Source organism: Hibiscus syriacus, unplaced genomic scaffold (genome assembly GCF_006381635.1).
Source record: "Hibiscus syriacus cultivar Baekdansim isolate YM2019G1 unplaced genomic scaffold, ASM638163v2 tig00109987_pilon, whole genome shotgun sequence".
Taxonomy (NCBI): Eukaryota; Viridiplantae; Streptophyta; class Magnoliopsida; order Malvales; family Malvaceae; genus Hibiscus; species Hibiscus syriacus.
The window spans coordinates 1,657,001-1,684,528 of NW_024062550.1; the positions used below are offsets into that span (position 1 = coordinate 1,657,001).

The following is a 27,528-nucleotide window of genomic DNA, read 5'->3' on the forward strand; positions in this document are numbered from 1 at the left end:
TATATTTAAGCATTTGAAGATTTGACATATTTTATATTTATAAAATCAAATACTTAATCATAAAGAAATCTTATCCCATAAGAAGGCTTAATACAAAAATAAATACCCACACGTAAATGAAAATCGTTAGTTAGCATATGATCAGTGCTCTAAAATAGAGATTTTTTGTCCTGGAATGAAACAATAAGAGTTGTAATGTTGGAAAAAAATGTATCAAAGTGATTAATTAGTTAAACGAGCCTTTTACCTAAAACGAAACGTTGAGATTGATCTGTGTTCGAAGAAGGGAAGAAAAGAGAGAAGAAGAAAGTGCAGTTTGCTGAAGATTTGACGGATACGAGAAGCGATGGAGAAGAGTTGAGATTACAGGTGAAGAATCCTGCTGGAATATTCGGCCATGATTCGTCTTCAACTGAGGCTTTGAGCAAAGGGGGTGGTAAAAACGGAGGTGAAATGCCTGCAAACAGAGTTGCTCTCTACAATGCAATTCTAAGGGATTGTGGTGTTCAACGATTGCCTTACTCTTACTCACAAAATTAATGCACAATCTTTTGTTGTTATTTCTTGAGGACCGGATTCGAGCACTATAAAAGTTAGGGTATGAACGTTCAATATCAAAATATTGAGTTTATCTTTAAACATATATTATCTTGTACTTAACACATATTAATAAAAAAAAATTGATTGAGAGTATGTTAAGGATGTTTGAACATTTATTGTCAAATGAGTTAAGAGTACTTAGGGGGAGTTTGGTTAGAGGAATATGAGATTCCCATGGGAATGGAATCCACATTCCCCCATTTGGTTAGCCGGGAATCTTATTCCCTGTAATGTAAGATTACCAATAGTGAATTTATTGGGTATATTACTGGGAATGTCATTACCTCCCTTTCCTTAGGTATTGTTGGATTACCGGCGTTTTGGACTAAAATACCCTTAATTTTTTTTCTTCAAAAAATATCATTCTTCTGTCATTGAATAATAAAAATTCTACGAAGGTTAAATTACAAATTTATCCTTAAACTATTTTAGATTTACAAAAAAAATTATAATTAAAATTTTATATGAAGTTCAGGGGTTAAAATAAAATTTTACCATTTCATTAAACATTTTTATATTTTCAATTTTGTAAAAAAAAATTATATAAATTTTATGAATTTAAATTTTTTAAAGAAAATATATAAGTATTTTTCTACTTGTTAAAAAAAACAAATATATAATAAGGACAATTTGGTCAAATATACATTCCTTTAACCAAACACGGTAATCTTATATTCTTGCTAAACCAACCAAACACGAAATACAATATTCTCAGTAATCATATTCCCTGGTAATTTTACATTTCCACTGGTAATCTTACATTCCCACTGGTAATCTTACATTCCCACTGGTAATCTTACATTCCGTGAACCAAACACACCCTCAAAGGTATTTCAATAGATATTGCCTTATAGTTACCCCAAATTAATAAAAAAAAATGAGTTGAGAGTATGTTAAGGGTGTTTGAACAATTATTATCTTGTAAACAATGACGGATCTAGAAACTAAAAAAATGAGTCCAAAATTGTATACTTTATTCTAAAAATTTTGGGTATGAATTTTTTTTCCTATTCTCGTTAACAAATTAAACTAAATTTAATATTTTACTCAAGACAATGGGTGTGAATTACATTCCGATCACTTACATTATCGTTTTATTATATAAATGAAAGTTTCGGGATTAGTTGTTTTCAAATATTTATACGTACCTTATTGGTGTGAATTACAGCAGTAAAGGAGCATTCCAATAATTCAGGCAATACTTGAAGTCCAACTGCATCTATTACTCTTACAGTTTCTAGCAACAACTCGTTTTATTATAGCAACTTATAGTACTGATTCAACATGAGTAACTTTCATCCGAAAAGAGGAATGCATCATCGGCAAAACCTGGAAACCGATTTGCGGGGCGGTGGGTTGGAAAAGCTTAGCTGAAGAGGAATCGCTTGCTTCGGCGTGTTTGTGAGTCGGATTTTGCATCACGTCCACTTGAAAAGGATCAGCAGGTCATTGTCCTAACAAAACTGGGATTTTTAGTAAGACTCTGTTGGTTTCCAGATGATACTTTCTAGCTTAGCACAGAAATTCTTGTAGAACTGCCGAAAGGAAACATTAGTATATCAGTAATTGATTGGTGACAGACATTAGCTGACGATTTACTCGGATATCAAACAAGATACAAGAACAAGCTAGCATCATCACAAACTCTAAGAGAAATTTATGAGCAGTTAATTGCTTGATTAATAAGCATTCATATTCAAGTCAAAAAGAGGTTTTGCAAAGCTAGATCAAGGTTGCTATTGGTCAACAGCCTATAGTGTAGGCAGCTAAGAAGAGAGAGTAAACCCTAAACCAGAAGGGGTGAACTGCCAACAGTCGACATAACCCATTTGTCCCCATCAACAGTTAGAAAACTTTTAATCGTTTACAACAAAGAACATGCAAAATACATAGCCATTTACTAGAACATAATGAAAATTCAATCCCTCTAGCAAGCCAAAAATGGTTGAATTGTAGCTTTTGGGACCAATTTGAGAGGATAGACTACAATAGACAGAAGACTTGATACTTATTAGAATAACAGAAAATTCCTCAATCCACTCTAGTTTAATCTAATTTACATTGCATGTAACCTGTAACCTATAAAAGGCTATCATAGGACGTCTTAAATACTGAGCAAGGCACACAACCAACCTTGTGATATTCAAGAGTATCTCCAGCAGCTTTTCGAACATCTACCATGAACAGTGATGGTGCAACTTCAAAAACCTAAATAAGATGTATAAACTAACTTGAAATTAACCTGCCAATGCAAAAACACATTTCTTACCGAATGTGATAAAAGTTCTAGGAGTCTACCTCTAGGACAACTGCAAATTGCCCAACCTTATTTGCAGATCTTCCCTCAAGTCTTGTCTGTAGTTAGAAGGAAAGAAAAAATATATTATATAAAATATAGTACACTTGTACACTGATGTTCTTTTGCAATATGAAACATGAAGCTCAATCAAAAAATGGGGTGACCCCACTCATTTTGCTAAGAACAGAAAGTTCAAGTAACCCAGGCAGTGTTGTTTCCTCATTTAATCTTTTCTATTAATATTGTTATTACGAAAAGGGAATGAGTACATAATGTCTGGCTGCAAATATTCAATTGTGGTATTAGACTAACCAAATTATTTCCGAAGGTTCCTTTGAGAAGTATTCAAATTTAGAATTAGCTAGGTGCCTATCACAAAGGAGCCATGTCACTGCTCTATCAGCATGTTAGCATGCCTAGGTTGTTTTTTTATCTTCAAAAAAATGATAACACATGAAAAAACACATACACACAATTGGAGTAAAAAGATAAAATTGCTTCATTTTGTGGAAAAGTCTCTCTAAAGCACACCAGTAATGAACAGCCAACTGCATTTTGTAATGGAGATACATAATACCTTGTAATTACGTGTATGAACCTTCAGTCCCATTGATTCAGCAAGAGCATCAACACTTGAGATTATAACTCTAGCTGGTTTGCGTGATACAAAACGAGTTTGCCGTTTTACATAATCCTACCAAAGAAAAGCAATGTCTATAGCTTGTACAATATAGCTTAAACAGTATATATATATCTTATTCTCCAAAAGATATTATCAGCAAACAGCATAGACAGGCATTGATATCATAAAAAAGGAGAAGTGATGATCACCCCGCCCACCCTTTCTCATTTACTGAATGCCATGCAAGTTGACAGCAACTCAATATGCTTTTTCATATTTAAAGCAAGCATGACAAGCAACAAAAGTATAAGCTATAACCGACCAGGAACCATGACAATGTGAGAGAAATAGAATTGACCATTCTTTGAGGTGAAGATGAATAACACAATAAAATATTGGCAACTCTAACTTCTAAAACACGGAAATATGAACAATTTGAACAACGAACAACAAGGACTAAGATTCCATAAAGTAGCAGAAAATACTGACATGTATTGTCGGTCCTGTTGCCTGTCGAACAATGCTGACAGATTCAAGCCTTGGGATAGTGTAATCATCTCAAATGCATTCATTATCAGGGGACCCCCCTCGTTGACTAAGGGCCGCTCGGATACATATTGGTCCTGCAAAGTACCAGTAACTACTCGGCAAAGAGAAATATGACAGAACAAAACAAAAATCCAGAGAAACGGTTCTCAAGGCAACCAGGATGCTTTAACATGATCGACTCTAATAACAACCATTAGTGCTGCTGACATGATTTTAAAAAAAAATATATGTAAGATGGCATCAGAAGATCTCTTAGGCTATGGAGAAGAGATATAATACAAGGAACAAAAGGAATAAATTCCCCACCTCAATGTCATCAAAAACTGCTAAGACATCATCCAAACTCACTTCTTCGTCTCTAGGTTTCACAGGCACATAATGCTTCATGAACCATGGATCTTTTTTAATTCCCTCAATTTGAATACGCTGCAGTTATTGTGAAATCAGTTAGAGAGTGGTTCAGAAACATCAACCAAGCATCATAGCAGTTACTGTACTAATGGCCACCATCATATTTATAAGAGTTTGGCAAATCACAAACAGCAGTGTTTTGGAAATAAAGAAGATCAAATGCTATGAAATCTTACTCTTCGATTCTCAAGCCTAAACTATTGGCTGCATTTTCTAAAACTTGTCAACTTTTCATTTAAAAAACAAGTTTTATCTATTCATTTGACAATTTGCATGGGCAGTGCTTTGACTGGGGGATCTTGATCTTTGAAACATCCACCAGATCCCAGAGTGGTAGACATCAAAGCTTCTTGAGGTTAGATATTTCACCGAGTAGGATAACAAAAACGATGCATTGAGCAGTTCAAGGGTGTGTAAAAATATAAGGTATTCATGGACATACAGGATAATGCAATAAATATGACAAGTTAACGATGGCATTCAAATAAACAAAAATTAGAGCTCACCAGTAAGCCAAATATACTTACGGTTTTAGGATTGGGATCAAGGATCTTCTGTATCAATGATTTTGCCCCAGGAGAAAACAAAGGTGGACAAGAAAACTGGGCAACACTAATCTGCACATTGACAAAAGGATTGCTTAGAAGTTTCACAGTTATATCAGCACTCCTACTAAATGCTCAAGGGGTAACATTAAGTTCAATGAAGGTCGTTCATCTTATAAAGACATATACTAAATGGTAGGATTTTACAAGATTGATATAAACAAATACATATTAGCAATAGCAGCCTCCATTATTCTATATGCAAAGATATATGAATTACAGTTTCAGCACAGGATGCAAGTCTGACAAAAAAATTATAAGAACAAAATAAGATACAGCAAAGCACTCATTACAACTCAAAAGAATGGAAGAAAAACAGTTAGAGCATTGCAAGTTTGCAACATAACTCTAGACAAATAGCTTAATAGCAATCTTTCTACAAATGTTGGAAAAATTATTTACCAATGAGAAAGTACATTGCAAATTATTAGTGTATAAATTAACGGTGCAAAAATGATGGAAATAACCTTCTTGTACAAGGTTGGAAGATCTATCTCATCAAATGGGAGATAACCGGCCATTATAACAAAGAGGATGACTCCACATGACCACACATCAGCAGCCGCACCATCATAACCCTAATTGCCAAGCACCTGATGGGTATTAATTTACCATGAGATTCAAACACAGTGGCAAAGCATAGTAGACACTAAGGCTAATTTGATGCATAATACTTCAAGTAACTTGAAGGAATGTACCTCCGGTGCAACATAATTTGGGGTTCCACACATTGTGTGGAGAAGTCCGCCTGCCCACTCATGGACATCAATGCTTAATGAGAGAAAGAAAAATAATTACATGATAAGACACTTTTCTGTAAAGAACACAGAAACTTGTCAGTATGCTTACTTGCTGAGTTAATCCACTCAGTCCGAAGTCAGAAACCTTCAAATTTCCAGAAGAGTCAAGAAGAAGATTTTCAGGCTATAAATTACAAAGGAAAAGAAAAAGTTGGTCAGGATTATCATGAAACACTGATTTTCAAAGATATTGATTTCAAAATATTGCACCTTTAAGTCTCTGTGGTAAACACCCTTACTGTGACAATGAGCAACAGCATCAATAAGCTGTTGAAAGTATTGCCTACATTCATTCTCAGAAAGTCTTACACGGTGAACCTACACACAGAGTAAAGAGGAGATAAATATTTCAAAGGAAGAAACTAACAACAAAGGAAGGAAAAACTCCAAGAAATTAAAAAATATCTGCCATAATTATGAGATAGGAGATGCCTTACAATTTTATCAAAGAGTTCTCCTCCACTGACAAACTCAAGAATAATATATATCTTTTTCCTACTTGCCAATACCTAAATTTTAAAAAAAGGTCAAGGTAAATATCAACAAAGTAAGCAAGAACTTAAAAGTATGATGTCCATTAATTAATGTATACACATACCTCATGCAACCTAACTATGTTAGGATGTTTAACAATCTTCATTATGGATATCTCTCTTTTAATCTGAAACCAACCGAGCAAAGCAAATTAAGACCCCAAAAAAGTTTAGCCAATTAAATGGCATAGAGAAAGAGATTCTTCTGGTAGGTAAAATGTTTCTCCAGTTTCACAGTTAATAGAAGCTCTCAAATGTTACGCAGCTAAACATTTAAAGTCATTAGGCCTTAGATTTGAACGACCAGTGAAGCATGAACTCAGACACACAATCACAGATACGGTCCCAAGTGAGCTACAGCAAGAAGGTTTCTCTAGTCCCAAACAACAGCAACATATGAATGATATTTATTTGAATTCATATTATTTTAAGAGGGAAAGAATAATCTCCACTCTCCAGACACCTTTGGTTACTTAATTTCAGAAAAGTGATATGATCTATCTTTTCCAATAAAAAGGTTCAATGGCCGAGAGAAAAGTTTTTAAGCAAGAGTTTTCTTCTCAAGTAATACCCTCCTACTCCAGAGAATTTCATGTATTCTTTATTGCAGCATGTCCCATAGCCATAATCTTACCAACTACAATTCAAGCATAAAATATAAAACAGCCCAAATTCCTTTCAAACCAAACAATCAAAAGGCAGAGCCAATTTGGGTCATTAGCAGTGATACAGTTACTTTTGACCAACTTATGAGAAGAATTATTATTTTCTTCTAGTTCTTTAAATTGAACAGTAGCAGTTCCATAAAAAAACTGAATATGAATCAAACAAGGTAAAGCCAAAGGATTTCGGGTATCTTTTTGAGAAAATCAACTAAATACCTGATCAACCATTCCGTGCTTAAGAATGGTGGTTTTGGCCAAAACTTTCACGGCGCTCTCTCCAGTGTCTGTATTCTTTGCAAACTTAACTTTGGCGAATGTTCCTTCGCCAATGGTTCGACCAATCTCATACTTGCCTAGTTTCTTTGTTATTTTCTTCATAATTCTTCAACTTCATGATAAACCTAATAATTTACACCTAAAACCCAACAGATCATGAAAATTAAAGAATTCTGCAGTTCATGCTGCTTTGGCTGCTGAGAAATTGGAAAGAAAATTGATTAAAATATTATTCCGGCCAAAATCTTACCTCCAAGAAGGATAGAAAAAACGGTTAACCGAGCTTCGCCGACGGATTGTCCCGATCTGCGGCTCCAAATGGATCCTTGATCAAAGCCAGCCACGACGGAGCTGGAACCTTCGTTTTCTTTTCTCTTTTATCATTTTATACAGGTAAACTACGTCATTAGTCATTAGACTATTGGTACTCTTATCTTTAAGCCTCCTACCAATTATCAAAATTTAGAAAATAGGCACTTAACTTTTCTTTTTGTTCTTTTTTAGTCCAATTCTGTTTTAAGTTTTTAGCAACGGGATAAACGTGGTTGGTTTTTAAATTGGTAAAATAATATATCTAATCCTCAAGTTATTTTTAAATTAGTCAAATAATATATATATTTTTTAAAATTTATATTAGAATAGCCTCTCAAATTTGGATTTTTGACTTCTCTTTGGCAGGATTTATATCGTTGCGTTATTTTTATTATAAATTTAATTACTGTTAATTATAATTGAGTTTTTTTTTATGATTTAATTATTCATTTTAAAGTATTTTTTTGGCTGATTGTGTTCTTTCACGACCGTATCTGATTTTTTCTGTATCGAATATTATTTTTATATTCATATTTTTTAATACTCTAGAGTGATTATAATATAATATCTGTTTCAGAATGAGAGGGGGAGGGATGGAGCTCCCTTAGGGTTCTGGGGGCCTTAACCCCCGTTAAAATTTATATATTCAATATACTTTTAATTTAATAGTATTTTAATTCATGTAAAAAATATTTAAAAAATATAAAATTTATTAAATATTTAATCAAGTAGGGGTCGAACTAAAGAATAATAAGTCTGTATTCTCAAATTTTTGGTCTAATTACAATTTAAGTCATTGTAATTTTAAATATTAGAAAAATTAGAAGTTGTATTTTAGTTTTGAGTTTTTTTTTTAATTTAGGATGAATACAAGGTAATATCTGTACAAATACTTTCAACTGTTTGACAATGAACGTGCATACCCCTACATACGTGCTTGAACTCGAGACCTCAAGGGAAACAACAATATCTTAATCACTAAGGTCACTTGGTTCATGCTGAATTCCGAGTTTAAATACCTAATAAGTTTTTATATTTTTCTTAAATAATCTAATATTTCGACTCTTGCCAATATTTAATTTTGGCTTCGTCCCTGGGGAGAGAGGAAGAGAGAGAATGAGGGAGAGTGAGAGAGACAGAGGAGGGAGATGAAGATAGAGAGGGGGAGAGAGAGAGATGGAGGGAGAGGGAGAGGGAGATGGAGATGGAGGGAGAGGGAGAGAGAGGGGGAGAGAAAGGGAGAGGGAGAGAGAGAGGGAAGGAGAGAGAGAGGGGGAGTGAGAGAGCCTCAGGATTTATATATCGATATTTAATGTTGATGTCAGGCGTAGAACCATAATGACTACTCGTATAGGGACGGAATTAAAAATTTATTAAAGGAGGTCAAATATTTTTAATTTCTCAAAAATATAATTTTTTCAATTGGGGACGATAAAACTTATTTTATTTATTTTCAAGAAATATAATTTTTCAGTATTACTTAACATTAAAAAAAATTAATTGGCAAGGATCAAGACTCCTGTTAGTTTCTGCCTAGTTCCACCATGTACTCGTAGGTTGCCAGAGTTTATGTCAAATGATTACGATTAATTAGAGGATATTAACCTTTAGAGGTTATGATCATCGAAAAAAATTCTCTAAAGACTTCAATATATAGAAAGATAATAACGAAAATAGAAAAAAAATATGAAGAAAAGTACAACATAATTAATAAGTCAACTTTAAGTAATACAATTAACAACAATTTTGACTTACACAAAGAATATATACATTAACATTCCTAGTGGAATTTATTATTATTTTTTTTACGAAAACATAATTTAGTTTGAATATATTAATAAATAATAACAAAATAAAGAAAATACAAATAAGGAAATGATAAATCCATGTCCTCAAGACACGCATAGGATCTTCTTCAAACCATAGCTTTAAATTCACTGGGAATTTAGGGTTCTTCTTCTTCAATATGAAAACATAATCTTTTGTTCATCATCCATCTTAGTTTGGTTGTTGATTTTCAAGCATGAGGCCAAAGTGGATACGAGGGAAGTGCGCCCACTATAAACATAAAATAATAAAATAAGTCAACGTGTGATCAAACTTGCACGAACCAAGCGATCTCGATGGTAAATGAATTGTTGTTATTTCTTAAGGTCTTACGTTCGAGCACCAAGTATGCGGGGGTATGAACATTCAATGTCAAATGGATGAGAATCTTTGAACAAAAATTACATTGTGTTTACCCGAGATTAATAAAAAAAATGAACTTACATTCTTAGCAGCAGTGCTGAATACTTCCCTGTGACTGATGTCTGGATTGTTGGCCTTGATCCTTTGGATCTCCTCTCTACATCAGTTTCCATATAAAATTAATCAACGGTAAATATATCACCCAACAAATTAATACAAAAAATAACACCCGTTTGAGATTATTTTTCGAATTGACACCCTTTTGGGATACGTAGGATAAAGGCAACTTTTTTTTTACAAGAAACGTCTTCCGTTTACGTGGCGACACAGATTGGGCTAAATGAAATAAAAAAACAAAGGGGTAAAAAGTGAAAAAAAATTATATGAATTTTATCCAAAAAGAATAAGCGTGCGCGATACATTTTGAAGACATGTAATTCTATGAGCATGAGTTAGTATTATCTTTAATCACTCAATTAATGCATGGTTAAAAGGTTATATTTAAGCATTTGAAGAAAAAAACTCGATCCACGCAATATAGGCCTGCTAGAGTTTTTTCAAATGTTTAAATATAATTTTTTAAACATACATTAATTGAGTGATTGAAGATAAGGCTACGACATATGTGTCGTCGTCGCTCGACTCGTGCAAAATACGTGGCATAAAAAGGTATCAATCCGAAAGATAAGCTCAAATAGATATTATTTTCCGTATTAATTTATTTTTGTTTATATTTAAATTAAAAAAACCAAATATATGGCAGAAACCCTATCATGTATGAGAATTATAGAGTGTGGTTTCATACTTTATGAACTGATTGTATGCAGATGGCAGTCGCTGCGTCTTCTCAGGAGCTGGAAGTGAAAGTAACAGTAAATTTACTTGAAGAAAAAGAGAAATTGAGTAGTTAAAACACAGATTTGGTTAACTTACGTCGATTAACAACCCTTTCCTCGGTAGCATTTCTTGAAGAGAGCTTGGTGTTGTTGCATCTGGAAGATGAACCCTGACCCATCCTGTGATTTTGTGTTGCATAGCTGGGTGCCTATATAAACATAGAATTTTATGTCGGAGTGTAAACTTAAGAAGTTGTAATATAAATTTAAGGGTACAAAATTATATATTTAAATTATATAAAATTTAAAATTTCTAAAAATATGAACACACCTCAACAACCTTCGAACCTAGAACTTCTAAACGTGCATACATTCTATAGATGTTGCTGTTCGAATCTAAATTTCTAAAAAGATTATATCATCATATAGGTCACATGAACCATTTGATTTCCCCTTTAGCAATTAGTGTAGCTTTGGCCAAAAATGGACAAAAAGAAGAGATAAAAGCTAGTCAACTGATCTGAAATGATGTTTGGAGAGAGAGAAAAGGAGCAAAACCAGCATTGAAGTGACTGAGTCGGTTAGAATTGTAGTGTTGTTTAAGGAACAGAACCCAGTTTTCCCTGATCCCTAAACCAAAGGGTTTCTTTTTTGAAGGGGGAATCATTAAACCTAAGAACCCTAAACTTACATATCAATCAAACCAAAGCTACCCAAAGCAGCAGACCCTAAAAATCTTTTAGAAAACAATTCATGTTTATAGCCCCCCACTGACTCACTGCTGCAAAAAGGTTTAACCATGGCGGCTGCTAGGGTTTCCACTTTCCAGTGAGTAATGAAAAAAAGCCATAACGATATAAGAAGTTATTTCTCCATATATATCACCTGAACATCTTGCCACGACAGTGACTGAAATGCAACCGCCATGTTCACAGACCATAGATTAGTGCAGTGCCCGCATCGGACAGTCACAATATCAAACAGGCTGCTGCATGGAACACTCACCTGCGTATTCATAAAATACCCTTAGCAAATCAAATCCCAGATCAGCTACAACATTCAAAAAAATCACAAGAAGAAGTAAAGGAATGAGCTTTCTTTATGGTTTTGTGGGTTTTTTTTTTAAAATCTGGGTGATTACAAGGCACTTCCTGTTCTACATATTATCGATCATTTGAATATAAACGGTCAAATTGTTGGATCATAAACTTGATCCATTATGGGAGCCTAAACCCAAATCCAAACTAAATTGATGTCATTACTTACATCATTTAATTAAAGATGTCATTGCTTACATCATTTAATTAATGATGTCATTACTTACATCAATTTAGTTAGGTGAGAGTTAGATATTTGTTAAATTTGTAATGGTTTAAATTAGTTTATTTGTGTGGTGTAGGATTGTTCTTGAGTAGTATAAATACCCCTTCCCATTTTAGTTTTAAGCATTAAGAAAAATTAAGAGCTTCTAAGTGAGTGAAGAAGTAAAGTCTTATAAGAGTGAGTTGTAGTTCTTGTTTTTGAGTGAGAGTACTCTTGTAATATTTGTTTGAGTTTTAATAAAAGTTGTTTGTGTGAGTGTTTTATTTCCAACAAAGTGGTATCAGAGCGAGTTGGAAAGATTGAAGGTCTCGACGAGAGGAATCCGACGCCGCCAGAATTTTCTCAATCTGAGTTCTGACGCACCGCCACGCACCGCCGGAAGACTGCTGCTAGAAAATCGAGTTGACTCACCGAGTTGAGCCGAGTCAGCCGAGTTGGAGTCCTTGACCGAGTTGTCCAAGTCCCTCCAAAGTTTTTTTTTCATCGTTCCGGATTCATCATTGCAATCGGATTTTACAAAATCTCATTATATTGAGAGATATGGCAAATGGTATGGCACCATTCCAAGTTCCGACACTCAACAACAACAACTACGACAATTAGAGTATCAAAATGAAGGCACTTCTTGGATCACAAGATGTGTGGGATATCATAGAGAAAGGCTATAACGAGCCTGCGGATGATGATGCTTTTGCTACTCTTACACCAGATCAAAAGACAACTTTGAAGGATTCAAGAAAGAGAGACAAGAAGGCTCTCTACCTCATCTATCAAGCATTAGATGATGATGGTTTTGAAAAGATTTCAAGTGCAAGCTCTAGCAAGGAAGCGTGGGAGAAGCTACAAACCTCTTACAAAGGATCCGAGCAAGTGAAGAAGGTTCTTCTCCAAACATTAAGAGGTGAATTCGAATCCTTAAACATGAAAGCATCTGAGTCTATTTCAGATTATTTCTCAAGAGTAGTAGCTGTTTCTAATCAATTAAAAAGAAATGGTGAAAAGTTAGACGATGTGAGGATAATAGAGAAGATACTCCGTTCGTTGGATCCCAAATTTGAGCACATCGTCGTGACGATTGAAGAAACTAAAGAATTGGAAGAAATGAAGATCGAACAGCTCCAAGGATCATTGCAAGCATACGAAGAGAAGCATAAAAAGAAGCATGAGTTTACTGAGCAACTCCTCAAGCTGCAACTCAAGGATATGCATGAGAGCCAACGCAATGATAGAAACCAACGTGGCCAAGGCAGAGGTAGAGGCCATGGACGAGTTGGAAGTCGAGGTCGTGGACGAGGCTGGAATTACAACAATAATAATTCCAACAACAACTATGAGAAAGGAGAAAGCTCAACACGAGGCCGTGGAAGAATTAATCCAAACTCAAAGTATGACAAATCTCAAATTCGATGTTATAATTGTCAAAAATTTGGGCATTATGCTTCAGAATGTAGAGCTCCCAACAACAAAATTGAGGAGAAGGCCAATTACGTGGAGGAAAAGACAGATGGCAAAGAAACTCTTCTTCTAGCACGAAAGGAAACTGATGGTGGCCAAGCAAATTCCTGGTATCTTGACAGTGGTGCAAGCAATCACATGTGTGGAAGGAAAGACATGTTTGTGGAGCTAGGCGAGTCAGTAAGTGGAAATGTTTTGTTTAGAGATGATTCCACAATAGCAGTGAAAGGGAGAGGTAACATTCTTATCCGTTTGAAAGATGGGAGACATCAATTTATTTCAAATGTCTACTATGTGCCCAATATGAAAAGTAACATTTTAAGTTTAGGGCAACTGGTAGAGAAAGGTTATGATATTCATATGAATAATTATAATCTTTCTATAAAAGATGATAAGAATAACTTCATTGCTAAAGTGCCGATGTCAAAGAATAGAATGTTCTTGATCAACATACAAAATGATGTTGCAAAGTGCCTGAAAGCTTGCTACAAAGATGCATCATGGCTTTGGTATCTTCGATTTGGGCATCTCAATTTTGGAGGTCTAGAGCTATTATCTAAGAAGGAGATGGTGAAAGGACTACCTCACATCAACCATCCTGACCAGCTCTGTGAAGGGTGTCTAGTCGGGAAACAATTTAGGAAAAGCTTTCCAAAGGAGTCAGAGACAAGAGCTAAGAAGCCACTTGAGCTCATCCATACCGATGTGTGTGGACCGATCAAGCCAAGCTCTCTCGGTAACAATAACTATTTTCTTCTCTTCATTGATGATTTTTCAAGAAAAACCTGGGTATATTTCTTGAAACAGAAGTCAGAAGTTTTTGAAGTCTTCAAGAAGTTCAAAGCAGCAGTGGAGAGAGAAAGCGGTAGAAAGATCAAAACCATGAGATCCGATCGAGGTGGAGAATTTACTTCCAGGGAGTTTCAAGAGTTCTGTGAAGCAAATGGAATTCGTCGACCAATGACAGTTCCTAGATCCCCCCAGCAAAATGTTGTGGCAGAAAGAAAGAATAGAGCAATCCTCGACATGGCACGAAGCATGCTCAAAAGCAAGAAACTACCCAAAGAATTTTGGGCGGAAGCAGTATCGTGTGCAGTCTACTTGTCAAATCGATCTCCAACAAGAAGTGTATGGGGAAAGACACCGCAAGAGGCATGGAGTGGAAGAAAGCCTGACATTTCCCACTTGAGAACCTTTGGAAGTATAGCCCATGTTCACGTACCAGACGAGAGAAGAACGAAGCTTGATGATAAAAGCGAGAGTTTTATCTTCATCGGCTATGATGCTAATTCGAAGGGCTACAAGTTGTACAATCTAGACAATAAGAAGTTTGTGATTAGTCGAGATTTGGTCTTCAACGAAGAAGGAGAATGGGATTTTAACTCTCATACAGATGACTTCAATTTCTTTCCTCAGTTTGAAGAAGATGAGCAGACAATGAGGGAGCAACTAGATGAATCTCAACAAGAGCTTGCAACTCCACCCACTTCACCAACATCAACCACTCAAGGAGACTCATCACCTTCATCATCGTCAAGTGGGAGTCAAAGTGAAAGAGTTGTGCAACGCACAAGAAGCCTTAGAGATCTCTATGAGGTAACTGAACGACAAGATAATCTTACATTATTTTGTCTGTTTGCCGATTGTGAACCACTGAGCTTTCAAGAAGCGGTACAAGAAAAGAAATGGAGAGATGCGATGGACGAAGAAATCAAGGCCATCAAGAAGAATGGCACATGGGAACTTACCTCACTTCCCAAGGGACATAAGGCAATAGGTGTCAAATGGGTGTACAAAACAAAGCAAAACGTCAAAGGAGAGATTGAAAGGCACAAGGCGAGGCTAGTTGCTAAAGGCTATAGTCAAAAGGCTGGAATTAACTATGATGAGGTATTTGCTCCTGTTGCTCGATTGGAGACTATCAGACTAATCATTTCTTTGGCAGCTCAAAATAAGTGGAAGATACAACAGATGGATGTAAAGTCCGCCTTCCTAAATGGAGTTCTTGAAGAGGAACTTTACATTCAGCAACCATCAGGCTATGAAGTCAAAGGGCATGAAGACAAGGTGTTGAAGTTGAAGAAGGCTCTTTACAGGCTAAAACAAGCACCAAGGGCATGGAATAGCCGAATCGACAAGTACTTCCAAGAGAATGGCTTCAACAAATGTCCCTACGAGCATGCTCTATATATCAAGATCAAAGATGAAGATATTTTGATCGTGTGCCTCTACGTGGATGATTTGATCTTCACTGGAAGCAACCCAAGCATGTTTAATGAATTCAAGGATGTGATGATGAAAGAATTCGAGATGACAGACATGGGGCTCATGGCGTACTACCTTGGCATTGAAGTTAAGCAACAAAATGATGGAATTTTCATTTCACAGGAAAGCTATGCAAAGGAGATACTGAAGAAGTTCAAGATGGAGAACTGTAAGCCAATAAGCACACCGGCAGAATACGGGATCAAGATGACCAAACATGAAGAAGGCGAAAGTGTAGATCCAACATTCTTCAAAAGTTTGGTAGGAAGTCTACGCTATCTAACTTGCACGAGACCCGATATTCTTCACGCAGTTGGATTGGTTAGTCGCTACATGGAATCCCCAACAACCACCCATTTTAAAGCCGCAAAGAGAATTCTTCGCTATCTGAAAGGTACAATTGACTTTGGCTTGTTCTATTCAGTTTCTAATGATACAAGCTTGTTGGATATAGAGAGGGGGAGAGAGAGAGATGGAGGGAGAGGGAGATGGAGATGGAGGGAGAGGGAGAGAGAGGGGGAGAGAAAGGGAGAGGGAGAGAGAGAGGGAAGGAGAGAGAGAGAGGGGGAGTGAGAGAGCCTCAGGATTTATATATCGATATTTAATGTTGATGTCAGGCGTAGAACCATAATGACTACTCGTATAGGGACGGAATTAAAAATTTAAATTATATCATCATATAGGTCACATGAACCATTTGATTTCCCCTTTAGCAATTAGTGTAGCTTTGGCCAAAAATGGACAAAAAGAAGAGATAAAAGCTAGTCAACTGATCTGAAATGATGTTTGGAGAGAGAGAAAAGGAGCAAAACCAGCATTGAAGTGACTGAGTCGGTTAGAATTGTAGTGTTGTTTAAGGAACAGAACCCAGTTTTCCCTGATCCCTAAACCAAAGGGTTTCTTTTTTGAAGGGGGAATCATTAAACCTAAGAACCCTAAACTTACATGTCAATCAAACCAAAGCTACCCAAAGCAGCAGACCCTAAAAATCTTTTAGAAAACAATTCATGTTTATAGCCCCCCACTGACTCACTGCTGCAAAAAGGTTTAACCATGGCGGCTGCTAGGGTTTCCACTTTCCAGTGAGTAATGAAAAAAAGCCATAATGATATAAGAAGTTATTTCTCCATATATATCACCTGAACATCTTGCCACGACAGTGACTGAAATGCAGCCGCCATGTTCACAGACCATAGATTAGTGCAGTGCCCGCATCGGACGGTCACAATATCAAACAGGCTGCTGCATGGAACACTCACCTGCGTATTCATAAAATACCCTTAGCAAATCAAATCCCAGATCAGCTACAACATTCAAAAAATCATAAGAAGAAGTAAAGGAATGAGCTTTCTTTATGGTTTTGTGGGTTTTTTTTTTAAATCTGGGTGATTACAAGGCACTTCATGTTCTACATATTATCGATCATTTGAATATAAACGGTCAAACTGTTGGATCATAAACTTGATCCATTATGGGAGCCTAAACCCAAATCCAAACTAAATTGATGTCATTACTTACAATTGACTTTGGCTTGTTCTATTCAGTTTCTAATGATACAAGCTTGTTGGATATAGAGAGGGGGAGAGAGAGAGATGGAGGGAGAGGGAGATAGAGATGGAGGGAGAGGGAGAGAGAGGGGGGGAGAAAGGGAGAGGGAGAGAGAGAGGGAATGAGCTTTCTTTATGGATTTTTTTTTATTATGGGTGATTACAAGATACTTTCTGTTCTAAATATTCTCGATCATTTGAATATAAATGGTCAAACACTCTTGTAGAACTCTTGTAGACATGATATTCGAACCCGAAACTTCTAAGGATAACAATCATCTATTTAACTATAATTCGAGCTGATTTTGGGGTTAGATGGAAAGAATGTGTTTTTTTCCTGAGAAAATGATCAAAGCCAGAATAAAAGATCTTGTTTGTGCTTATTTTCCCCAATAGCTAATGAAACTGAGTTAGCAGAAGAAGCAGGTTGTGGCAGTGTTTTTAGCAAGAGACAGGTATGTGACAACAAAGGGAGTTGAGGAGTTGTCCTCATCAGATTATCAACAAAATGCCTGTGTTTGGACTTTGGACGTTAAATTAATCTCTTTTATTTACTACAAATAAACTTCATCACCATCGATATCGATACGATGATTTTAGGTATGATACCAACGCCCATAAAAGATCAACGACATAAACGAAACGGATCTCTCTATCTCTCTCTCTCTGAACTCTCACATTCTCAAACTGTCCTTCCTTGTCTTTTTTATACCGCCGACCGACCGCCGTAAATTGACCGGTTACGATTCTCCGTCCAAATCTAAAATTATAAAAAAAATATATTAAGTACTCTCCAAGCCCTTTAGATTTTGCCCTATGGGTCTTTGTGTTATTACATTTTCTTTGACTGCAAAAGAAGCAGCAGCAGAAGAAGGAAAAGGAAAGTCTTAACAACTGAGACCTTAATGCTGAGAGGAAAAAAAAACCCAGAGAAGAAAAGCAATAGATTTCACCGAAACAACCGCAGCTTTTATCAGGATCTAAATTGTTCTTTCTTGTACCATATATACATGGATAATTGCATATATATACATGTCTGTATGTATGTATGAAAGCAGATACCGTAAGAACTATATATGTTGCAGACGGTGCAAGGGATATAGCAGAATATATATATATGTATGTATGTATGTATGTATGTTGAGATCAGATACCGCAAGCACTATGTTGCAGACGTTGCAAGGGATATAGCAGAGCATCTCCGGCGCAACCTCGACGCAGGTCGTCGACATGTCTTTCGAGAAGAAGATAAAAAGGGTAAAGAATCATTTGGGAAAGAGCTTTTGTTTTCTCGATTCCTTTGCTTTAAAACCGGGCTATGTATCACAACAGTATACTAAATGTCCTTCATTTATAAAAAAATTATTATGAGAGAGAGAGAGAAAGGTTAGAAAGATTCAAACTCTAAATCTTTCAGATAAACTCATGTTTTTTAAGTGTGTTAAATATCAAGATGAGTACCAACAATAAGTTGGTCTAATAGGACGAGATATTAAATCCCTTAAGCAATGTCAGATGTTCGAATCCTGGTGATTGTTAATGGACCACACTGGGTTGAGAGGATTGTCATTGCCTCTACAATACCCGATCTTGTTAATCAAAGCAGCAACTTCAGCAGTCGATTCCAGAAGGGCATCACGGCATTCATCTTGTGGAACTTGCAGCAGCACCAAACCAAGTTGGTGACTCCAAAACAAAAATATGTAGGAGATAAAAAATAAATTTTAAATTATCATATATTTTACATTTTTTTTATATTTTCTATTGACAAAATATTTTTTTCCCTAAAAAATTTTAAGTTCATCACTCCTAACATAAAATTTTAAGTTTGTTCTTTTATATATATTATTAAGTGCACCTTGTAATGATGACCCAAAAGAGTTAGTTCATTTGGTAAAGAGAAGAGTTCATCTTACTTTACAAAATGGAGGATTAATATACAAATGGTGCATGATTTTAGTAAAGGAGTAAAGGAGTAAAGGAGTATGGTATTAATTCATGTAGGATGAGATTTTATTGTGTAAAAGAGAAGTGACATTATATATATATGGTTGGCATTTTTCTCTTTCTAAAATATATTGCATTCAGGGACGGACACATGATTTTATGTTGAGGACGAACTTAAACTTAAGGGGTGAACTAAAATTTTATAGGACGAAAACATATTTTCAATAAAAAAATACATAAAATATACGACACTTTTAAATTTTCATGGGGAGTAACTGCCCCTACCCACCCTTTCGGTCCATCTATGATTGCATTGCTTTGTAGTTTGAAATTTGAACCTCCCAAGGCAGTAGGAAACTAATTAACGGCGCCTGAATCATCTCCATATATCACTCATGCATTGATATTGGGTAAAAAAAAATGGTTGTCCCTTGTTCCCATATGTAATGGGGTAAGGGGAGGTAAGATAGTAGGCTGCCCCCAACACTAGGTTGAGAGCAGCTTCCGTAGGAGACCTCCAAATTATGAAATGCCCTCCATGGGATTCGATCCCACGACCTCAAGGTTAAGAACCTTGTACTTTACCAACTGAGTTGGATGGTCATTTCATATTGGGTAACTTCTTGTTATTTATAATTCGGATATTTTATAATATTTATTTTATAACTATGTATATTTATTTTAAATGAAATTCTTGAATAATTTTGAATAAGTACATTTGGTTGATTAGTTATACGACTCATTTTTATTCTGAAAAACATAACACATTCATGAAAAAAGAAAGAAAACATGATATCTTATTGCTTAAAGAGTTGATTGTTTTTTTTGGGAGATTCCAGATTCAAACACCAGCAATTACATGGTATTTGAAAGTTTATTGTTAAATTAAAACAAATAGTGTGTATATATATATATAGGGATAGGATATTGTTACACTATGTAAAACTCATTTAGTTTTACATAAATTTAAGACCATTGGATGAGGGAAAATAGATGGATGTGATTAACACTAGGAAATGAGAAGATATTCACTGGGAAATAAAACGAGTCAAACTCAATCTCAACCATCTATTTTCACTCATCCAACCGCCATAAATTTGTGTAAAACTAAAAAGTTTTACATCATATATGTAATATATATAATTACGTCGTTAATATCAGGGATGGACCTAGGCGAGGACGGGTAGGGGCGGTCGCCCCCTAAAAATCTAAAATTACCTTATATTTTATATTTTTCAATGTATTTTCTATTGAAAATTTGTTTTCGCCCCCTAAAATTTTATTCGCCCCTTGAAATTTTATAAGTTCAAGTTCACCCCATCTAACATAAAATCTTGCGTCCATCCCTGATTAATATTCCTCAAAGAAAACATTATTATCTTTAACTATTAAAGTCAATAAATTGTACTTAATTAAAAAAACTAAGTATATCATAAGTTTATTTAATTGAGATTACATTATACATTACAAGTTTCAATTAGGATCAATAGAAATGGAATTGTTATTTGGGAAATATTTTATTAGAAAGAATTAATCTCTTCAATATTATTTATAATTTACCCAATATAAAATTGTAATTAATTTATCTATAAACAAATAAAAAAAAAGTTTATAGAATGGTAAACAAAATACAGTTGTAATTATTTATTCATCATATCAATATCATTACAAAGAGCTCGACAAATACTGTCAAGCAGATAACTGGTCACCAGATACAGTCATTACCAAGTCCTACGCACGCTGGTGAGGGTTCGGTCCCTTTCCATGTCTGCTCTGCAATAAATAATCATCAAATATTTTTTTTAATTTGAGAGGAATATATAATTCTATATTAGAAAATAAATTTAAAAATTTAAAAAAATAAATTATCAATAAAAGATAATTAAATAATACGAGAATTTAAAATTTTCAAAGAATCAGATCACCCCTTAGTCCATCTATTTGATAGTGTAATACTAATTTTATTTTTATTTGTAAATGGTGCAAAAGTCTAGAATTTTATTAACCATTACTAGGTATATTATCATAAGAATGTTTACAAATTTTATATTTTCATATATTCTAAATAATTTTTTATAAATAATTTATTTTATTTTCTAAAGTTTTATAAACTCGTTCTTAAAATATCATAAATTTATCCTTTAAAATAAAATTTTGCATCTCTGGGTCGTAGAATCATGGTAGATCACTTTATTGTATTCATTATTATTATAAGGCTCACACAAACTCACATGGTGATTCAGGCGAGAAAAGATTTGAATAGCAATATGCTATTAGAATAGCGAGCGTTGTTATATAACGGTAATTATATCATTCGAAACTGTTATTGTATTATCGTAAATACTATAATAAGTATAATAACATATGCTACTTCTGTAATCGTGATAGACACACCACAATCGAAAACACAATCGTAATTATAGTTTAAATCCTTGACTGAAGGATTACGAGTGGAAAATGAGAATGCAATGAATGAGAAGTCTTATTAGAAAAAGAATTTAACCAACAACCAGTTGGTCTAGTGGGATGAGACACTAGGTCCCTTAAGCAAGATCAGGGGTTCGAATTCTGACGTTTGCGAATGGAGCAAACTGGGTTGGGAGGGTCGTCCTTGCCTCTACAGTACCCAATCTGGATTAGTCGGTCAATAGATCGGATACCAGTGATTAATTCAAAAAAATTAAATTTAATCTAAAAGGCATTATTAACCCTTGAAATGATACATTAATGAGATCCTACATTGTTTTGAAAAAATGAACTTAAAAATGAACTATGAGAAATTACTCTTGCACTGACCTATATGAAACTAGAGGAAAAATTTAAAAATGAAAGTCCACTAATCAAAATGTAAATGAAAATTGATGTCTACAACAACCCAATTATTAAATTAATCGATTGTTTTTTTTGGGAAAAAAATACGATAATCTAATTGTAAATTTATTAAGTCTTAATTATAAAGTATGTGTCTAAACTATATCGTTTTTTATGAAATAGGTACCCAAATTTTTTTGAATCATTCATGTGCCTAACGCTGCAAATCTTATCATTTTAGATGCCTTGACTGTAACGGCCGTTAAAAATCTCATTAAGTGGCACGTGTCACATTTATTTTTTTTGAAAATTATTTTTTAAAAATAAAATTAATATTTAAAAAAACTTTAAAAATTTAAAATTTGAAAAATAATCTCAAGTTCTTAAAATCTCTTATTTTAGTCCCCTTTACTCCAATCGTCATTCATCTCCGGCCATCCATCCGTTGGTGAACGGCCACCCATACATCGCTGACTGCCCACTGGGTCATAATCCTTGTTATCATCTCGAACCCAAAATTTCCAAATCCCTACATTTCAATCCCTAAAATCCCAAATACCTGATTCCGTAAATCCCTTTTGTACATTTCCTTAGTTGTCTCTATTAGGTTATGTTGTGAACTACATGAATTAAAAGCAATACAATTATAAGCCCGAAGCAAGGATAAACGCATGATTTTACATTTGTAAGAATGGGTTTTTCAAATTTTAGAAGGGGATGTGAAGTTATAAAATTATGGGGCAAAAACAGATTTTTAATTAAAAAATGCATAGAAAAAATCTAAAATATATGGTAATTTCAAAATTTCAGGGGAACGACTGCCTCTAGTCCCTCCTTCCTTGGTCCACCCCTGACAGGGAGCCTGCACAGTTGTACTCATCACGAAAATGGCGTCGTCGCCCTTCTTATTCTCCCCTTTGCACCGTTGATCGTCGTTCAATTTAGACTATTCATGGAAGGAGTGACAATGGTGACTGATCTCGGCGACAATTTGTGAATATGTTCGGTAAAATCTATTGCTATATAGGTCATGGACCACGGTGTTCAGTAAAATCTCATAAAGATTATCTTTTTTTCGGAACTTATAAATATGTTCGCTTTTATTTATCGATAATTGATTTATTAATCGATTAATTTGAACGAAACATAACATAGATTTATAATAGGATCCACTCTCCCAATTTATTTTATTTTATTCATAATGTCATAATTCAAATCACTTGTTGAATTGAGTATAAGAGAAATCACTTAATAGAGATAAATATTAAGATAATATTATGTGGGGGAGCATCTACAATTGTTAATAAATGAAATGAGATTTGTGAGTCATTCAAGTTTGACTAAGTCAAAGCTCGGTCAATACTCGAATCGAATAAACTCGACTCAAGTTTTTAATGAGCCGAGGCGAGCTATTTATTATCTGATTCGGAAAACCCGTGAACAACTTGGAAAAAATACTAATATATTAGTTTTTTAATTTTAAAATAAATTATTAATAACATTAACATTTATATGTTTTTTATTAATAATATAATATAAGACTTTTGTGTTCTTAAGGTTCAAGTTCGAACTTGAGTTCGAGCTTGAATCAAACTTGAGCTTCGATCAAGCTATCACGTTCAAGTGTTTTCAAGCTTGAATTCAATTTCAATTTTTAATTTCGAGTCGAACTTAATAATTTAAGCTTACGAACTTTCAAGTCAAATTTAATTTTAGATTTTTCAACTTGAGTTGAGTTTACTCGAACTAGACTCTACTCGTTTACGTCCTATCTTCAACCTAGTAAAAAGATTAAAATAGGAAAAAGGGGAGAGAGAAACAAAATGTCTTTGCCTTTTCATTACAAGTAAACATAAATGAAATCTCGAAAAATTGTGATGTTCTTTTACTTTAAATAATAATAATAATAATAATAATAATAATAATAATAATAATAATAATAATAATAATAATAATAATAATGGTAAACAACAACAATGGTTACTAATGTTTGAGTAAGTTTTTGTTTTCCCACTGAAGTTTCAAAAGTAACAAATTAGTCACCAATGTTATCAATTTGTATCAAATTGGTTACTAACATTATCGATTTATAACAAAATGGTCATTAACGTTATTGATTTGTAACAAAATGGTCACTCCACCATTATTTCTGTTAAATTTTTGACATGAAAATGTTAATAAAAAGGTTAATATTTAGTTTTACCCATAAATTATCGCTAAGACATTAAATAGGTCCTTAAACAATGATTTTATATCTTATCCCAAAATCTTTCTAATTTCCAGATTTTTAAACACCTACCATCTCAATTATACTCTAACCACTTTCCTTACAAAACGAAAATCATCTCAAAAGTATTATTTTTGCATTAAAAGTAATTGAATATATGACTTTAAATACTCATGCATTTGTCTTTAATGGAAAAACTCCATTTATCTATGCAATGCAGTTTTTATTTTGTAAGGAATGTGGTTCGAATATAGTTTTGGTGGTGGGGTGTTTGGGAAAAAACTATAAATTAGAAAGCTTTTGGGATAAATTAGATACAAATCATTGTTTAAGGACTTATTTGATGTTTTAGCAGTAGTTTAGGGGTAAAACTAAATGTTGACCTTTTTATTAATGTTGTCACGCCATCAATTTAACAGAGACAACAGTGGAGTGATCATTTTGTTACAATTAATCGATAACGTTAGTGACCAGAAAAATGAAAATTATTCAAATATTAGTTACCATTGGTGTAGTTTACCCTAATAATAATAATAGGCAAAAGGGTAACTTTTGCCCCTGTAGTAGACTCAATTTATCACTTTCGCCCCTATTGTATTTTCATATTAATTTAGCCCTTGAAGTTGCTCAATTGCATCATTCTATATCCCGCCGTTAACGTAAAACTCTAAATTATAAACCTTAAACCATAACCCCAATACCTCTAAACCCTAAACCTTAAACACTAACTTATAATTTAGGATTTTAAGTTAGAAGAATGGTATAAAATGATGCAATTAAGCAACTATGAGAGTTAAATTAATGCGAAAGTGATAAATCGTGTCTACTTTAGAGATAAAGGTGACCCTTTAAGCCGTAACAATATCATGTATCTATTACCCAACATGTAAAGAAAAAGGAAATGAAGTGCATGCATGCATGCATGACATTGTCATTTAATCGCGAAGGACTCTGCAACTGCAACTGTCTGCCTAACTTATTAGCCGTGCGTGGCACTCTCTCCATCCCATTTCATAGCCCTGAAAAATGTGCTTCTTCTTTTACTTTCTTTTCTACTTTCTTTTTCTTTTTCCTGCAACTTATTCTGGTTACACTTTATTGCAACTTTTAACGGCATAAAGTTGCATATGTTGCCTGTAGTGCTAATATTTTTTATGACGTAAACATTTCTTTAATAATTTTGCAGTTTAACATATGGGTGGCCTTATTGATAAAGCTTCAGCTAGGGTTGTAAACAAGTTGAGTTGAGTTCGAGTATTGCTGAGCTCGACTCGACTCAAAAATTCAGGAACCTAAAATTTTCAAGATCAACTCGAACTCAAAACCATGAATTGAAGCTCGAAAAAACTCGAAATGAAAAAAAAAATCTTAAACTTAAATCAATTGAAGCCTCGAACTCGAACTCGAACTTGAACCTTAAATAAATGAAAACTTTATATTGCATTTAAAAAATCAACACATAAATATTAATATATTATGTTTCTGAGGTTCTCGCGAGTTTTTCGAATTGAGTATCTAGTAGCTCGTTTCGGCTCGTTAAGAACTCAAGTCGAGCTCGAACTCGAATCAAGTCCATTCGAATCGAGTATTTATCGAGCTTTGACCGAGTCGATCTTAAGTAACTCACGATCTGTCTCGTCTCATTTACACCCCTAGCTTCTGCGTCCAATCAATACTCCAAAAACAAATGGTGAGTGTTGTTTTAATGCCTACATCATATCACAAAGCTTTCATACTTAGTATGAACAAAACGACAGGCTATCTTAAATACTACAAACCATATTGTTTAAATTCAACTAAGTCCCTATCTAGTTTTCCTTCTCATTTTCCTCCTTGGTTCTTGCAAATCATTAGTCCTTCCCCAATGTTGAATTATTGCAGAAGTTCTCTATAGCTGTCATATAGATTCAAATTGGAGTCTCTAGACAGAACCCTTTAAAATATTGTCATGTCCTAATCTTTCGGGCCGACAATAAACTTATCTGGTCGTTTGATAGTAGATACTTTTGATATAGATGAAGAAACGTACCCGATAAAAGGATGGTCAATGACCCATATTTTTTGTGGAAAAAAGAGATACCGTATAGGAGAAGACAAATCATATGAGAATCTGTATTGGAGTTAATGTCATACCTACGACGACGATAACTGTCAAATGTCATACCTACGATGACGATAACTGTCAAATGTCATATCTACGATGACGATAACTGTCAAATTTATCTCTAGTAAATCATACGAGAATGTGAGAGGTCCAATTGTGAAGATATCACAATCTAGGAAGTATAAGAATCCACGAGGACAGTGGACGAAGATATTTTTGAAGTACATCTCTAATAGATATCTCCGAAAATACAATAGTACATGTAATCTTTGGGGTTTATATTATGTATAGATATTGAGATAGTATTTTGGGAGACATCGAATTTCAATATAAATGTGTATGTGTGATATTGTGTACTTATATTTTCCGTAATCTTTATTTTTACGGTGGATTATTGTTTTTATGATCTGTTCAGATAAACAAAGTCGATTCATATTAAATTTTGTCTCTACGTTTATTTTATTTTACGTTGATATTATTTTAATTATTTTTCTACCTATAAATTTATAACAACGTATATACGAATGATAAAATCTTAAAAGATTTGTGACTAATCAAAGATAATAATTTTAAATTATCCTTTACCGTCCGGCAAATCAAGCCATGACAAGCATATGAAAGGGTGGCCACTGGCTAGTAAAATCTAAGGATGGAGACCCCTTTAAAGATTTATAAATTCAAATTCGTCCCTTAATATATAATCTTATGTCCGTCCCTGATGGAGACCCATATATATTCTTTTTTTTTCAAAATAATCGATCAATGTGATGCTTAAAGGTAAGTTCAATTCCATGCCAGGTCATAATAGCATCAGCATCAGCATGTGAGGGCGACAAACTGCCAACAGTGTTGCCTATGGTAAGGACACTGAAATATCGACTGATCGATGAAGCACCCCAAATCCCACTTGCTTCTTTCGGACAGGAAATGGAGATTTTTAAGGGCGGTCAATATTGTTGATGATAAAAATGGGGTTGTGATGATTTGTCACGATTCGTTTTTTTTAACATGGACAAAGAATCATATATTACGATTTAACGGGTTAAAAGAGATGATAAACAATAAAGAAATTCAGTCGGAGAGAGTCTTGATCTTTTTCTTCAGTCTTGTATGACAATTTATGTACAACCTCTTAATATTGACATCAAATC

At 34.3% G+C, this 27,528-nt stretch overlaps 1 protein-coding gene and 1 pseudogene across 1 annotated transcript; both read right to left on the reverse strand.

Annotated features, from left to right (window-relative positions):
- Positions 1 to 1,802: 1,802 nt before the first annotated feature.
- Positions 1,803 to 7,728, reverse strand: LOC120211924 (annotated as a pseudogene).
- Positions 7,729 to 9,659: 1,931 nt separating this feature from the next.
- On the reverse strand, positions 9,660 to 11,706 carry LOC120211925 (axial regulator YABBY 5-like). The gene is made up of 5 exons (XM_039210392.1): positions 11,584 to 11,706; positions 10,796 to 10,907; positions 10,668 to 10,716; positions 9,944 to 10,019; positions 9,660 to 9,730 (listed from the first exon to the last, which is right to left on the reverse strand). The coding sequence occupies exons 1-5, from the start codon at positions 11,623 to 11,625 to the stop codon at positions 9,671 to 9,673; spliced, it is 339 nt and encodes a 112-aa protein (XP_039066323.1). The 5' UTR covers positions 11,626 to 11,706; the 3' UTR covers positions 9,660 to 9,670.
- Between the last annotated feature and the right edge of the window lie 15,822 nt (positions 11,707 to 27,528).

Bases quoted from the DNA above. Each gene is read 5' to 3' on its own strand.
- LOC120211925 (XM_039210392.1), bottom strand. From the start codon at position 11,625: ATGGCGGTTGCATTTCAGTCACTGTCGTGGCAAGATGTTCAG. The intron at 10,908-11,583 runs GTGATATATATG...ATGTTTATATAG, and splicing joins TGTCGTGGCAAGATGTTCAG to GCACCCAGCTATGCAACACA. The intron at 10,717-10,795 runs GTAAGTTAACCA...TTTCACTTCCAG, and splicing joins GGAAAGGGTTGTTAATCGAC to CTCCTGAGAAGACGCAGCGA.